The sequence below is a fragment of the Helicoverpa armigera genome, chromosome 18 (genome assembly GCF_030705265.1).
Source record: "Helicoverpa armigera isolate CAAS_96S chromosome 18, ASM3070526v1, whole genome shotgun sequence".
Classification (NCBI taxonomy): Eukaryota; Metazoa; Arthropoda; class Insecta; order Lepidoptera; family Noctuidae; genus Helicoverpa; species Helicoverpa armigera.
The window spans coordinates 9,494,828-9,510,741 of record NC_087137.1 but is presented as its reverse complement, the minus strand read 5'-3'; the positions used below and the strand labels follow the sequence as shown (position 1 = coordinate 9,510,741).

The 15,914-nt window shown below is 35.9% G+C and overlaps 1 protein-coding gene across 1 annotated transcript in view; it reads right to left on the bottom strand.

Moving 5' to 3' along the window:
- Nucleotides 1-15,349, bottom strand: part of F (forked) — a 71,747-nt gene extending 56,398 nt beyond the window's left edge. Inside the window, exons 1-3 of the mRNA XM_064039123.1 lie at nucleotides 15,067-15,349; nucleotides 10,787-11,765; nucleotides 6,725-6,880 (exon numbers count right to left, since the gene is read on the bottom strand). Coding sequence (XP_063895193.1) covers nucleotides 6,725-6,880; nucleotides 10,787-11,688 — 1,058 coding nt within the window. The 5' untranslated portion in view covers nucleotides 11,689-11,765; nucleotides 15,067-15,349. The remainder of the gene's footprint in view (nucleotides 1-6,724; nucleotides 6,881-10,786; nucleotides 11,766-15,066) is intronic.
- Between the last annotated feature and the right edge of the window lie 565 nt (nucleotides 15,350-15,914).

Below are 15,914 nucleotides of genomic sequence, written 5' to 3'. Positions count from 1 at the left end.
GATTCATTTGTTTTTTAAAAGCGAAGAGTAATTACTATATAGCTTGATTTTAAAATAGATACGGCTGTCTGTACTGCAATGATTTTTCGATCAACCTATAACAAGTTTGTGTATAGTATTTATTTCTCATTGTAAAGATACAATAACGATAAAATACATTTATTCAAAGGAGGCTGAAAATCACTTTTTGAAGGTCTACTTTACAAAAGGCAGCCCAAAAACCCGACAGTGTGTTTTTACTCAGAAGAAGGAATGAAGGGGAGAATCCCCAACAATTAATTGTTTTTATGACTCAGTTTTAATTTGTAAACTATGAAACGGTTCGAATTGTTTTCATTATATATAGGATAAAATACAAAATCTATGATATTAGTAGGTATAATAATACAAAAAGTCCATGGTTTTGACCCAACTTGACTGTACAATTAAAGCCAAAGAGACTATTGGACTAAAAACTGAACAAAAAGAGCGTGTCAATAAAATTTATGAAGTAAATAAATAGCAAGCTTAAGATATAAAATTGCTACCGTAGCTATCTGATATACGTGCGTTTATTCTACCGTGACTACCGAGAAGCATCGCATTGTTTTCTTATGAACACATTTTACTAACTGGACTGATTTTAGAATAAATTATTAAATCCAGGAAATGCTTGAGATAAAAAGAAGAAACAATAATGGGGCAAAAAGCTACAGATTAATGATAAATCAAGACAGTTAGGTGCCTACTCAAATATCTCAAAATCTAGGCTGAATTCAAAGATGCGAAATAGTTGATCGTTCTAAGATAAAACCTAGGTCTTTATTAGTATGCAGAAGCAATTAACATTATAAAACATATAACAATAAGGCTCAGAAATCAACATCACCAGGAATCATGATGGATAACCAAGATATTGGTAAATACACGAAATGTATAAGTTATATAGTAAGTAAGATTTACCTACTCCTAATCAACAAAGTTTTTTTGTCAGTCAAGTTCAATTTTCATAATAACTATTGAAAATTAATTTTACAATCATCACACCATAAAAAGTAGGTCACGATGACAATACTATAATACAATGAACAATAGATATGCATTATATGCACTCTGACCCACATTATATGCAGGATCAGCTGTGAAAATTGACCTCATAACAGTTTGAAGGTACATTGTCAGCAAGATGTCAAGGTTGATGCGTATTGGAGCTTCCTTTGAACAGAGAAGGACCAAAAGACGAAAGGACCAAATTCAAAATACCATAAGGTGCATTAAAGATTGGTAATACATATAGGTATTACATCTCTCCTACCTACATTTCTCCCTGAAATCTAGAGAAAGATTACAAAAAGGTAGACGAAATTCAATGGTAATCCCACTCTTGCCAGCATATGTTTACAGCATAGAAATTATTTCAGAATATATAAATACACCTAACATTTTACATCCCCACCAACCCCAAACCCAAAAAAAAAATATAATACAAAATTGATACATCAAAATCCGACCACACAATTTGACACGTTCACACAAAATTCCCAATCGGGTTCACTTAATAACGTTCATAATATCCCGTTGAGAAAATTGAAAATGGTTCGATCACCGACTCACGCGCACGTTGCACTCGGAACGAGTACACGGTGAGTAGCATCTCAGTCGACTGAGTGTTACTGCTAATGTGTAATATGGAGCGCTACTTATTATTGGGTGGGCTGTTTGTGATGAGCGGAGCGATTAGCGAGTTTTGGTTTTTAATATTTTTTTACAAACTTACAGGTCATAATTTAAATTATGTACTACCAAAATCGTAGTATGTAACCCTTTAAGTGCATTAAAAAGAATCATCAGATTTCATGTGGCTGTCAATAATCTAGCTAAAAGTCTTAAAAGCCCTAATTACTGTCCAATACAGCGCATCTTAAAAACAATGACATTTTCATGTTTTCCAGTTTCCTAAATCTTTTATTGTTACCAAAATATTGGGCTGTTGTCAAGCACCAGTAACCATTGACTATTCATTAAAAATAAACTGTGTATTGCTACTGTCAATCAAATATTACACGCTACTTGACGAAACCAATGAAACAGGCAGCCCAATTACAAGCATTATGGACACTAATCAGTACCTACATAAACGTATGTGTATTTAGACATAGACCCATTTGGGTAAACGAAGGTGAAGCATTATAGATATATATATTATAGATCTAGTTGTCAAATGAGAATGAAAAATAAATTCTAAGAGAGCGAAAGTATCTAGATCGTTTTTTTAGTCAGACATTTTGACCATCGTGAAGAGCAAGCAAAACTACATGACAAAAACTGTAGAACTTAATATCATGTTCCCCTCCATAGAAGCATTTAAACTTAACAGTCGAATCCAACTGTTTGGCACATTCATATTACTGTACACTGTACCTAATGCAAAAAATAATTTAAAATACACATGGTCACTACGGTCATCTCATGACGCTCCGCTCCGCTCGTCACCCTCCTCTGACCGTTATCAGCAACAGGCCCACTTACTTACGGCTGCTTTCTTTGCAGTACTATACAATTATGTTTTTATTTGCACTCCGACGGGTTTCCTTAAGCAATCCGTTATTTTACCATATGAGGAAACCATTGGTTTAATTTGTAATTGCCGTGAATTGACTTAACTGCGAGGTAATTTAACTTAAAGTTGATATTGTACGAAAATGATTCTAATAGTTTTAGGAGAATGTTTTGTGGTTACTGAAAAAGTTAAGTAATATCTACTTTATAAACCGCAACTAAGTAATATGATTACTCATAATTTATGATCAGCTAAATGACAATCTTAAACATGGGCAAAGACTACATTAAAACACATTAAACATGTCTTAACAAACATACTTTGTATCAAAGAATCTGATAGCAAAACAATGTCACACTTACACTACTAAATGTATATTAATTAAGGTTATTAAAAAAAGATTAAGAGTACACGACAAACTAAACAGTCGCCCGACAGTTGATCCGATGATTGGCAAAAAGATTTTTAAAGAAAATCTTGACCCAATCAAAGTTTGCAGTCGGTCTGACACGGGCTAAATCCTGATCGTTCTAATTTGCGTACTACCAAACATCTTCATAATGATTTATGAGCCCAAACAGACCATAGTCCGACTAAAAGTTTGCACTGTGTACTTATACACTACTAAATGTATAAGCTTTAAAAAAAACGGATTTAATAAGGCCTTTCATAACTGGGCTTCGGTCCGGAAACTCTGAGGCATTTGCCTTGCTCAATGGAACCGGCTACAAATTGTTCGTAATTGTGATATGTCTTACAACATTATCGCTTATGGTGGTTAACTTGCTTATATCTATCGCGCTGGTTTCTTAATGGTAAATGGCCTTAATGTGGAGCGTGGATAGAATGTTATAGATTAAGTGTAATAGTTTTCTTTGGAAAGAGTTAAATGATTTTATTTTTTAAGTTGTAAGAGATTTTCTATCCGTGCAATGCAGGATGGGATCGAACACATGATTTAATTTAATTATGTGTAAGTAAGCCATGGATTTGAAAAGCCTCATAGTAATATTTTTTAGCATTAATAATATGCTATTTATTATATTAAATCTAATTCTTATTAGCTTATTTCACCAAAGTTGCTCAGAAACGCAAAAAATGTTTTTTTCCCAAAAAAGGTTGACTAGCTCCCTGTCGATAGCCATTTTTGTGGAGTTTTCTTTTCAGAGAGTGTCTTATGCCTATTTTTCCTTGCTCTAATCACACTTCAAGTAAAAATCATCAATTTTCACTACAAAATTACATCACACAAATCACCTAATTTTCATAACCTACCCACCCCATTACCTAACCACCGTGTACACCCAAACAATTTTCATTACCCGTATAAATGTGTCACAGGACGGCTGCGCCCGCGCAGGCATGAAGATCCACAGATTCAAGATGGCGGATAAGAGCAATTAATTCTGTAACGCTTTCTCTAACGTCTCACTGGATATACTGGCTTAGGATTTTTGTTCTTTATTTTAGAATTTTATTGTTATTAGTTTAGTTATTTGATTGGTGGTTTAGTTTTATTGATTTATTTCGTGTGTCTTAAAACATACCTAGGTACGAGTAGGTATTTACCGACGCACACCACGGGCTCAATTTAATTTTTAAGTTCAACCAAAAATATGCGCCGTGATATACGTATCCTATATTATTTTTCAAAGGTTTATATTGTGGAGAATTCCGTCAAGTATTTATTACTATTTGAAACACTGTCCAATTTGGTTACAGTGTTACCGATTCTTTCGTGTAGTCAACTACGTGCAATTTTCAAGGAAAAATTGCATTTTTGTAGTTTATCATTTGTGTTAAGATAGGATAAATAGCACGTGAAGGTGTCGCGCTATTTATTTATTATTTAAAAAATCTCAACTATTGTTTGCATGTTATGTAATAGAAAGTTTATTTATATATCAGAAAACCACAAGAATTTGCCTGCACCCATGCACATTGCACACATTTCTAAGTGTACATTGCCATTTTTATAGACATGCCATCTCGAATACCGTACCTAGTGTTGCCATCTTCTACTTAATTGTAGTAATTGACATAGCTCGTTAAGTTGATAATAACTATATTTTTGTTTAAGAAAATCTTAATTGAATAGTGTTTATGGTGTTTTAATTACTGTATCAAAAAAGATAAAATAAAGTTTATTTAAAGGGCTATCGAAATGTTACAATCTTATCATTATAGATAGTTCAATCAAAATCTTTCATAATTAAAAATATTTTTTTGGTGACGAAGATTATATTTTCTTTAGTTTTTCATTTTACAGTCAACCCATATACTTAACAATTTTTTATATTAGATATCCAACATACTTCAGTTAGATGCCTAGAAAAAACAGATACCTACACTCGTTTTCAAAACTGCAAGTTGTCTTCTTACATAGATTACAAAAATATTTTCATAAACTCCACCATAAAAAATAATCTCCAAATCAACCATGACCTATCCAACACAAAACACATTACACCAACCTGCGCACACGCATACACTAACAGTATTTAGCTCCGTTACATCCCGTGACTGGACTGTTATGGACCAGAGTGAAGCAAAAAATCCTTGCAAGATAATTAATTGGTTTAATAGGTTCCGTATGTGAAGAAAATATCTTCGTAAGAGGGCATTGCAGCGTTTAAGAGTAATTAGTTTTTATTGGTAGTGTAAAATTGTAAAAGATTAAAGCTTAGCTGCTGTAAATGGGCGAGGAAAATGTTCTCATTCGGGTATCAATTCCTATCAATTTATGATCCTTAATAAATGATCTTATTTTTGGTTAAAACCGATTGCAAATACCTTCGCAGGATTCAAATTTATCGCGAACAAAAACATATTGTCACTGCCCCGAAATTCGCGAGGATTATACGCCATATTCACATAATTGAGCTATTAAATTAGTTTCGGGCCGCCAGTAGGTTTGGCGTTAAACTTAAAGTAGTTTATTTTTGTAATCATTTTGGTTCATTTTTCAAAATGTAGTGGAATTTATTCGCAAAATAAAAAGCTAACTGCATTGAATCACTACAAATGTTCTCCTAACATGTGTACTGCCGATAAGTCTCGCTTAGGCGCGCGGCGCGTGCGCAATGACGTGTGACCGCTAATGAGTAGTGAGATTTATTGCGCGGTTAACAGATTGTGGCTTTATCTATCTGGTTTATTGAAGAAATTGTATTTTGTGGAGTAAGTAGGAGAAAGATAGAGATGTTTCTTTCACTATCCAGGAATTAGGTTCGTATAGTTAGGGAAACTTACTTAATATTAACATGTGGAAGTGTCTGTCACAACTACTGGATAATTTTACTGGAATTTGCTCCCAGGTAGTCTTCTACATTCCGCACACGAAAATAGCTTACTGTTTTGATATTTAAGCTATGAACTAATTACATCAGAATTCGTTTAGTCGTCCTAAGTCCCAAATTTACACACATTTGTGGAAGCGACAAACACTTATAAGACTTTCGCCCTTATAATATTAGTGTGATAGCCTTCATAAAAAATAAAGCCATATTCATATACTCACGACACATCAGGCGTAGTGTTAGTGAGCAGTCGCACGCAGTCCAGACAGCCCCTCGCGGCGGCATAGTGCAGTACAATATAAAGCTGTGTACTCACGACACGTCAGGCGTAGTGTTAGTGAGCAGTCGCACGCAGTCCAGACAGCCCCTCGCGGCGGCATAGTGCAGTACAATATAAAGCTGTGTACTCACGACACATCAGGCGTAGTGTTAGTGAGCAGTCGCACGCAGTCCAGACAGCCCCTCGCGGCGGCATAGTGCAGTACAATATAAAGCTGTGTACTCACGACACGTCAGGCGTAGTGTTAGTGAGCAGCCGCACGCAGTCCAGACAGCCCCTCGCGGCGGCATAGTGCAGTACAATATAAAGCTGTGTACTCACGACACATCAGGCGTAGTGTTAGTGAGCAGCCTCACGCAGTCCAGACAGCCCCTCGCGGCGGCATAGTGCAGTACAATATAAAGCTGTGTACTCACGACACATCAGGCGTAGTGTTAGTGAGCAGTCGCACGCAGTCCAGACAGCCCCTCGCGGCGGCATAGTGCAGTACAATATAAAGCTGTGTACTCACGACACATCAGGCGTAGTGTTAGTGAGCAGCCGCACGCAGTCCAGACAGCCCCTCGCGGCGGCATAGTGCAGTACAATATAAAGCTGTGTACTCACGACACATCAGGCGTAGTGTTAGTGAGCAGCCGCACGCAGTCCAGACAGCCCCTCGCGGCGGCATAGTGCAGAGCCAACGCGCCGTTATTGGCGCGCCCCCCCGACCCTGGCATTGCGCGTCCGCACCACCAACCCTCGACCGCTAGCCGACCGCTCCTGGAAGAGAGAGGATACTATAGATATGTGACATATATCGGGAAGAAGGTTCAAAATACGAGGAGAAAATTTAGGCAGCATAGAATGTCCACTGCTGAACAAAGTCACTGCAGCACAAATCGCCATGTTGATCGCGCTATAAGCTGTTAACTAGTTCACCTACTGACATTCACGACCTTTCAGACAAAATCATGATGATGTTGTCTTAGATGGACCTTAGTTATAAAAGACCATAGCAGAATAACGGATGATTGTTTCATGGTTCTTCAGAATTTTACAGAAAACTAATAAATTCTATTCGCCCAACAAAAGACATCAACGCTATCATATCGTAACAACGCCATCTAGTAGGCAATAGCTGAACTATGCGATGATACGCACTAAAACTATGTACCGTGAAGCACGACGCGACAAGGCCGTTCACATGTGGCTTACTCTATTCGCCGATAGATGGCGCTGTTTGTCTAATCTACGAAGAACAAGTTTCGATTTAATTTAAATTCAGTTAAGACTTATTTCTATTATTTAATTGAAATTCAAATAGGCAAATATGTCATCATAAATAAAATGATATATTTAAATGTTACGCTTAACGAACAAAATAAAATATTCATTCATCAAAGAGTGTGACAAAGAATTTTGATTATCATTGACATTTAAATCATATCAGGTAGGTATTTTTATGCATTTTAGATTTTGGATGTATAAATAAATTACTTTAAAAACTAGATCATTATATAAATAAGATCTGACCTTTGATATCCTGTCATAACTCAAACACTTCATTTTGGTTAAATTGATAGATTTTGATACAAAATAAATTAATTCGCAAGAAAGATCTCTCGTAAACAATTTTAAAATAAATCAATCAAGAAAAATACAGTTATTTGTAAAATATTTGATACTAATATTAGTGAGCGGACTCTTGCCTATCAAGAACTTGAATTTAATAAGTTTTAATAAAAATATTGGCTGGCGACTTCATTTTTCTACCACGACACAAAAGGTTTACCTTCGAATACTGAATTTTTTATTCAAAATTCCTCGATAGGGTTTTATCTTGCTGGTAAAAATGGCTTAGAATTTTCATTGGTCTTGTCTTGCCTATATGTTCTCACATCAGAGAAATTTCAAGCTATTCTGAAGGTGGATTTCAAATACCACCACACATGTCTTAACACCGTCTGGGTTGCCCGGGTAACTAGGTTGAGAGGGTCAGATAGGCAGTCTGCTGCTTGTAAAGCACTGGTACTCAGCTACGTCCGGTTAGACTGGAAGCCGAGCCCAACATAGTTGGTAAAAAAGGCTCGGGAGATGATGATGATGAACATTTTATAATAAGGCCCTTGTCTTACATTATAATTCTATACGATTATGACAGATTGATGAACATAATCGAATAGTAATCGAATCGAATCTCGATTAAACCGTGACATTAATTTGATATCAAGTTGTTTGTATTGTAATAAAGCTTAAACTATTGCGAATACAACCTTCGAAGGTTTTATCCCTTGTGCAAGATTTGTATTGTTTGTGGGCAGAAGATGCAACTATCGTTACTGTTAATGTAAATAAGAAATGATTTGTTTGTTACACACTCGCACGGTGAATTGGCAAACCGATTGCTAATTTAGGGTTGCTTTTTTGACGTGGAAATTTTCATACAAAAGTCGAAAATGACAATCCGTAAGCATAACAATTAGTTTTTTTGCTTTAATTGATGGCTCTAACTCAAATTAAGATATCAAATAGATTCTAGCACCACTTTACTATGACCAAGAATGTAAATGCAACCGTCAGCCGATGAAATCATCAACAAATAATAATTTTGAGACAGAAAACTAGAATTTAACAAGTTGTACCTAATGTAAATACCGTACCTATAACAGAACTATATTTTAAAATCGATATTTCTTTATAAAAATTGTAGTCATTTCAACAAATGAATTGAATCTTCTTTTAAGAGTGATACATTTCTAGACAGAAATGACGCATCATTTTGGATAAATACAAAAGTAGGTAGGTACAAATCGATCGCTTCCAACTTTAAGCTAATTAAGTAATAAACAACAAATTAGATTGTCTGTGAATCAGACTAAAATAAAACATCGATAAAATGCAAAATCATTGCTTGAAATGATCTCGCGGAATCTCGCGATTGCATCCATTTTATTTATACCGTCACGGTATCTTAATTTAGTTAGAACATTCAAATCGCCATGATTTACAAGTTTTTTAACAAAATGTAATAAATCCCTACTAATATTATAAATGCGAAAATAACTCTGTCTGTCTGTCTGTCTCTTACGTTTTCACGTCTAAACCACTAAACTGATTTTAATAATATTTGGCAGTGCCAACTCTACTGGTCAACTCTATCTCTGTGCCAATTTGGCAGTTGACCTTGAGAAAGAACATAGGATAGTTTTTATCCCGGACTTTTGAAGAGTCCTCTTGGAAACGCGATATAACCGAACTCCACGCGGGCGAAGCCGTCATCGTCGTTACGGGAAGTCAAAAGCTAGTCTGACAACCAAGGAATATCGGTTAACCCGGGTTGAGGGGTAGGCAAGGTTGAAGGTTGAGGGAGGAGGTCAGATAGGCAAACGCTTCATACTCAACTGCATCCAATTAGAGTGGGCACCGACCCCAACAAAGTTGGAAAAAGGCTAGGCAGATGATGATACCTTTTCGCATTAGTTAAATATTTCTGAACAGGGAAGAGTAGATAGCAAAGTAAAAATATATGAACGTTTGCAATCAAGTTATAAACATTATTAATGACTAGAAACTGCATTCTAGTGACGTAGTCCAAATACTGCGGAGTTTAACAAACTTGGTGTCAATGACATTATACTTTTGATGAACGATTACTTTTTTATACGGTTATACCAAAGCTATACCTATATTCTATTATTTTTTTCATAAATTCTTGGTTTTATCTCGTCAATGTTTTTTAGCTAACTACAAGTCCTCACTTACATTAGGAACAATGAGACCAGAGATGACAATCACTTTATGAAAAACAATTACTTTATGTAGCTAATATTAGGTTTTTTGGGGAATACGCCATTGGCATAATTAACTCGGTCTATCCCAAAGACCATAATTAATTAATAAGTCAGAGGTATTTTGTATGCCAATAAATATATTCGAAAATAAATAGTCCACATCCACACAATTTGCATAAACTTGCAATTTTAGGTCCAACAATTTGGACTGACCGCTCATATTTTAGCCACAAAGGCTGGCACTGTCAATAATTACCTTCACAGGTAAGTACCAGTGTTAGTCACCTAAATTTAGGGGGACACACACTAACAATAGTGTAACGGTAGGGTGCCCACATATCCGGAGCTAGTGCACAATTTCTAAATTGTGACCTTTGATATGGATGACCTCATAATGTTGGTAGATCATTTGGGTGATTTTGGAGTAACTGTTGATTTTAGTAGTAGTAACAAATACTCGCATATATAGATGAGTCATAATCGTACCTAAATGTTTTTGTGTTTCATCCAGTGAAAACCCACTGTTCGTTGTGTCTTACAGTGGTTACGTGCTTTTGCTGATGAATAAATAAATACATAGGTAGTCACTCAGAATAAAACAACATTACTTGGTAATGTCTGTATATGACGAATATGAGGTTAATCTAAAATGCACTATAAACTCATCATCTACGATAATATATAACGAGACATCATTGGATGTTATAGACTGGATGAACCCTAAACGCAGTAGTTAACGACATTTGCCAACCATCAAATTAGCCCACTACATTTTTGCTAAGTATTACTTACTTTAGCAGCTAAGCAAGCAAACGCAACGAACAATATAAATACGTAGTCATCTTTCACTTTCACTCTCAAATCTTACATCTAAGATCGTGTAAAAACTATTTACCTAAAATTGCCGGCGCGTAATGCAATCTGTAGCGTGTCGAGGTCTTCCTCGTAATCGTGGCACAACTCCATGGTGGAATTCCTCGCCTCATGGATGTCAAACAGGACTGCACCATCCCCTAGCTTGTCCGTCATCACACTCCTGTAGGATCGTGTCCCAAAACTGGAAGTCACTGATGTGCCTCTAGGAAACCTCCTCGGAGGCACGTTGACATTCTGAGCAGCCTGCAGACCAGGCTTCTTCATCCTCCTCTTCATATACCTCCTCATCCTCAAAGATAACATCACCCGTATCCGTATGTGCCTCTTAATATTCCTATCGTAACGTAATTGCTCCTTCATTTTCTTATTTCGTTTTTTCCGATGCGGGATCTCGTCTATTCGTTCGAGTTGGGTGTGGTTCCGCTCAATTAGCCGGTGAGAATCGAGGGTAGGGGAGCGGTTGAAGAAATCTGAGTTGTTGTTCCGCCACGCTTTACTGAGAGACCAGTTCTCTCCACAAGTAGGGGTCTTTACAATGGGTTTCTCGTATATGTCCTCCTCCAGAGCGAACATCCTTCGAGAGAGGAGGAAGTTGTCGATGTTCCTCCGGAGAGTGCTGCTTTGAGAACTGATCGTTGTATTCACCAAGTTTGAAGTGAGAGTCTCTGAACTTTTTTGGAACGTGTTGCCGTAGATCAGTTTAGGCGGCTCCGGGACTTCTTTTGTTTTTCTTTTTGCGAGTGATATGATTCTTCGGCGCATCGCAGACATGTTCGTGAGTTCACTCTTGAGGAGTGGCCCCTTCCGTCTGTCTGTGGTCATCTCGGGAGACCAGGTGCCGTTCTCTGAACAGCTGCAGAAGTCCTTGATGAGCCGCGCTATAGCATTACAGTCGCCGTCTTCTGAACGTTCCCTAGGCATTGTTCATGGCCCACCAGCGTTCTTGTTCGTTATTTAACTGTCACTACTATAGAAAGAGCACAGAAAATCACTGCTACCTATAAGTCAGGGGTTAATTCGGTTACACGGCCGTATTCTGTAACACTTCCGTATTCTCATCTTATTGTTACGATTAAGTTGCGTAATTTGAAAACTCGGACGCGTCTCGTGAACGAGGTCGCATTTCTTAGTAAGAGTACTGACACACTACAAACTTTTAGTCGGCCGAGAGTTTGTTTGGGCTCATAAATCAGTATGAAGATGAATTGTAGTATGCACATAACAAAGATTATGCATTTAGCGGGTATCAGACCGACAGAAAACTTTAGAATATTGGAACAACGATAATCTTAGAAAAAAAATGCCAACTGTTGACCAACTGTTTAATTTGCAGTGTGTGGATACTCTATGTGAACAACTGTACGCGTAATTCTAAGTTATAGCCACAGTGATTAACGATGAATCTCTACTTATCAACTAATCGATTACTTAATCGATATGTGTAAACGTCGATTTTCTTACTATGTAGGTTAAACGTTAGAAACTTGTAAACGAAAGCGTGTTTATTTAAATGAGTAATTTCTCTAAATAGGTATACGTGAGTGAGTATATCACTGAATATTGATTATTTAGAGATTTTTTTTTCAATGATATAATATCGATGATTATTCATTAAGCTAAGATAATATCTTGCACTTTTCTTTTACATTTATTTTAAGACAGTTTTTTTAACTTTGACATTTAAAAATATTTATTTTACTAATGCATTTGCCTGTCAAACAACTTTTTAAGCTGTCATTGTTGACATTACTTAACACTTTCTTCTTTTTTAACAAAAAAAACCTTAACTTATACCAATTAAGTCTCTAATTCAATTAGACATGAGCTAATTTCCAATTAATGGTTTTAAAAACGAACAAATTACTCTTTAGTGCCTGTCACCAGTGCGTTTCGTGCGGCATCACGAATCGAGTCGCTTCCTACATGTAAACCGATTATAGTTATCGATAAATTGTATCGATTAATTACAGGGAACTTCACTATTATGGTATGTTCTTGTTATCTTGCTTTTTTCTTTCCTTGTAGTGTAATTGTGAATACTGGACAAAGATTGTTATGTTACACATGTTTAATTTTATTGTTACTGTTACAGCCTTTTTATCGTCCCACTGCTGGGCACGGGCCTCCTCTCACGCGGAGAAGGATTGAGCATTAATCACCACGCTTGCTCCATGCGGGTTGCTGATTTCTGACTTTATAGTCCAGGTTTCCTCGAGATGTTGTCCTTCACCTCTTTATCAGCCATTGGTGTCCAAGATATACTTAGAAAGTACATACATGTTTAATTTTATTAATTCTCAAAGAAATCAGCAGGTGTTAACATGTGATTAGATATGCATGCTTATCTTTTCCATAGACTTTTTCCCGTCCATTTAGGTATTAATAGCTTTATTATAAGTTCTACTTCTAGTTCTTTTAATATATCTTGTTTTTTTTATATATATAGCTTTTATATCTTTATTTTCCTGCTAATGAAGATCGTCTTTTGTTTTATTGAATTATAAATTCACCGAATTTCGCCGTAATATACAAGTTATCTAACAAATATGAATAAAACATTAACGTCTTTCTCCTTTTTACGTTATCTCGAAACAGTTTATATTAAATTGTGATGCTGCACTTTTGTCACATGAAGGCCTTTTTCTTTTGTTTTATTATTGCAATTGAAGGGCACAGGGGAAAATCATGCAATGTCACATTTTTATTTTTTTGTACTTGCAATGCCATTCTATAGTACAAGTGTGGTAGGACGAAACACCAAAACATACTTTGCAATAACATGAATAGTCACAGAGTAATCTTCGTTCAAAAATATTAATACAGTGCAATAACAAGCAATGTGCAAATGTTAATTTAACAATTTCTCAGTTCATTGTTTTAGTGACATTGCATGATTTTCCCCTGTGCACTTCAATTATTATTTAAAAAAAAATCACAGCTTATTTAATTTAACAACATTCACGATATGTTATAGGTAGCTTAAACACGCTTTTATTAGGTCGACCTGTATGTAACTGATCGTAATGGAATCTAAGTTCTGAAAATCTAATAATATGGTACTATTAAACTGATCTGATGATGGAGCCGAGAGAGAGAGATCAAATAGCGTGGTTCTTTATATTCTATTATCTGTTACAGCCTTTTTTATCGTCCAACTGCTGGGCACAGGCCTTCTCTCATACGGAGAAGGATTGAGCAGGTTCTTTATATTAATAATAATGTATATTTGGTACGCAATATTTTGCTATGTGCATATTATTGTATGAAGCGCTGTTTCGCTCTACAGAGCAAAACGCTTTCTTTGTCATGTGGCATGCAAATGTAGTAATATACTAATTACCTATGTGCTTATAAACGATGCAGAAGAGAATACATTATATTAGGCATTATGGAATTTACGTCATAAATACCTGTTTTTGACTTTAAATACCTGTTTAAAAAAATATGCCTACCTATTAGTCTCTTTTTATGCGTGTGTGTGTTAAAGTGGCGTTTAGTTATTAAAATTAAAAATAGTTAGAAAACCTAAATCATCGCACAAGACTTTGAAGAATCGTCAACTAATAAGGAAGTAATTTAGTAAATCTCATCTTCAAAATGACCTTGCGAATAAAACCTACTTACCTAAAAATAACCTGTTTAATGCATAAAATTAGGATTTTTAGTCGGAAACTAGCTTAAATTAATAAATGAATGAATATAGATCAGGATTATAGTATTTATGGCGTTTTGATACCTAACAAATTAATATTATCGTAGAATTTAATTTATTTTTTTACAATGCCATATTCTCTATGGTTTATGAGCCAACCAACCTACATCCTTTTCGGTTTTATTCCAAAGAGCATTTTTAAATTTCGAATTTCTCCCGAATGACAGCTCACGTTTGCAGAATATCACTGTACCCACTTATTATGCAAACCGCGGCCAACAAATTAAGTAATTATCGCAGAAACGAAAGGTAACAATTACTATGCGCATACGCTCATGATGTTACGTTTTGATTGTGATTCTCAACTCTTTATATGTATTTTCTAACTAGGTATATGTTTTCTTAGCTATCAAAGTATTGTCGGATAAATTCCTGTCTGAAAATATGTAGGTAAACAAAAGTAAAAATAGTAATAAGATCTAAGATTTGTAAAATGGGCCATAACTTAGGATTCCGTTGTCAGACTACATTATGTGGACGTGTTACAGAATACGGCAATATAAACCTCGTAAAAATAACACTCTCGAACAAGCATCAATAAAATAAACGACCGCTTCAAATTAATTAATACATAAACTCAAACAAACACAAGAATTCCGCAAAACTCATCTCCAATTCGCGAAGAATTTTTAATTGTTACGCAATAAACAGTTTCACATTCACTTCAACACGATAAGGCGAAAAAAAAATCACTTTCATACACGAAACACTGACAACCAATCTTTAATCTATGGTATCGAAAAGCGCGCGAAATTTTGACATTTATTAAGATGACATTTTTGTTTTTTTTTCTCGAGTGACGCGACGCGTTCAGATACGCGCAATTGTGTTTTGATCACATACACTCGGTGCACGTAATTATGTACAGTTGACCATGTCGAATTGCGCGTGTTGAGCGACTGCCGCCGCGGGCACCGGCCTCGCTCTTTCTCCCATTCCTACATAAGTGATATGATGATCATACTGATGAAAATAAACGCGCTCGTCTATTGTTAATTTGACAGCTGTTAGTTCCCAGCTTGACGTGTACCTGTGTATCCGAACCGGTTTCCTCCTTGAACAAATAAGGTTTTACGCGCGAAAATAAGTGAAAATTACTAGAAACTCGTAACGTTGTGTAATTATGGTAATTTCTACAGTTTACACGCTACATTGGAGTTGAACTTGCGATTTGTTTTACGCACTATTCATGCGAGTCTAATTTTATCCTGTGGTTTGAGAAAACTTGTTACAATATAATGCTTATATTTTCTTCTTCCCTATTTAAAATATTTAGCATGATTGTTACAGCCTTTTTATCGTCCCACTGTTGGGCACAGGCCTCCTCTCACAAGGAGAAGGATTGAGCATTAATCACCACGCTTGCTCAATGCGGGTTGGTGATTTCAGACTATATAGTCCAGGTTTCCTCAAGATGTTTTCCTTCACCTTTTTA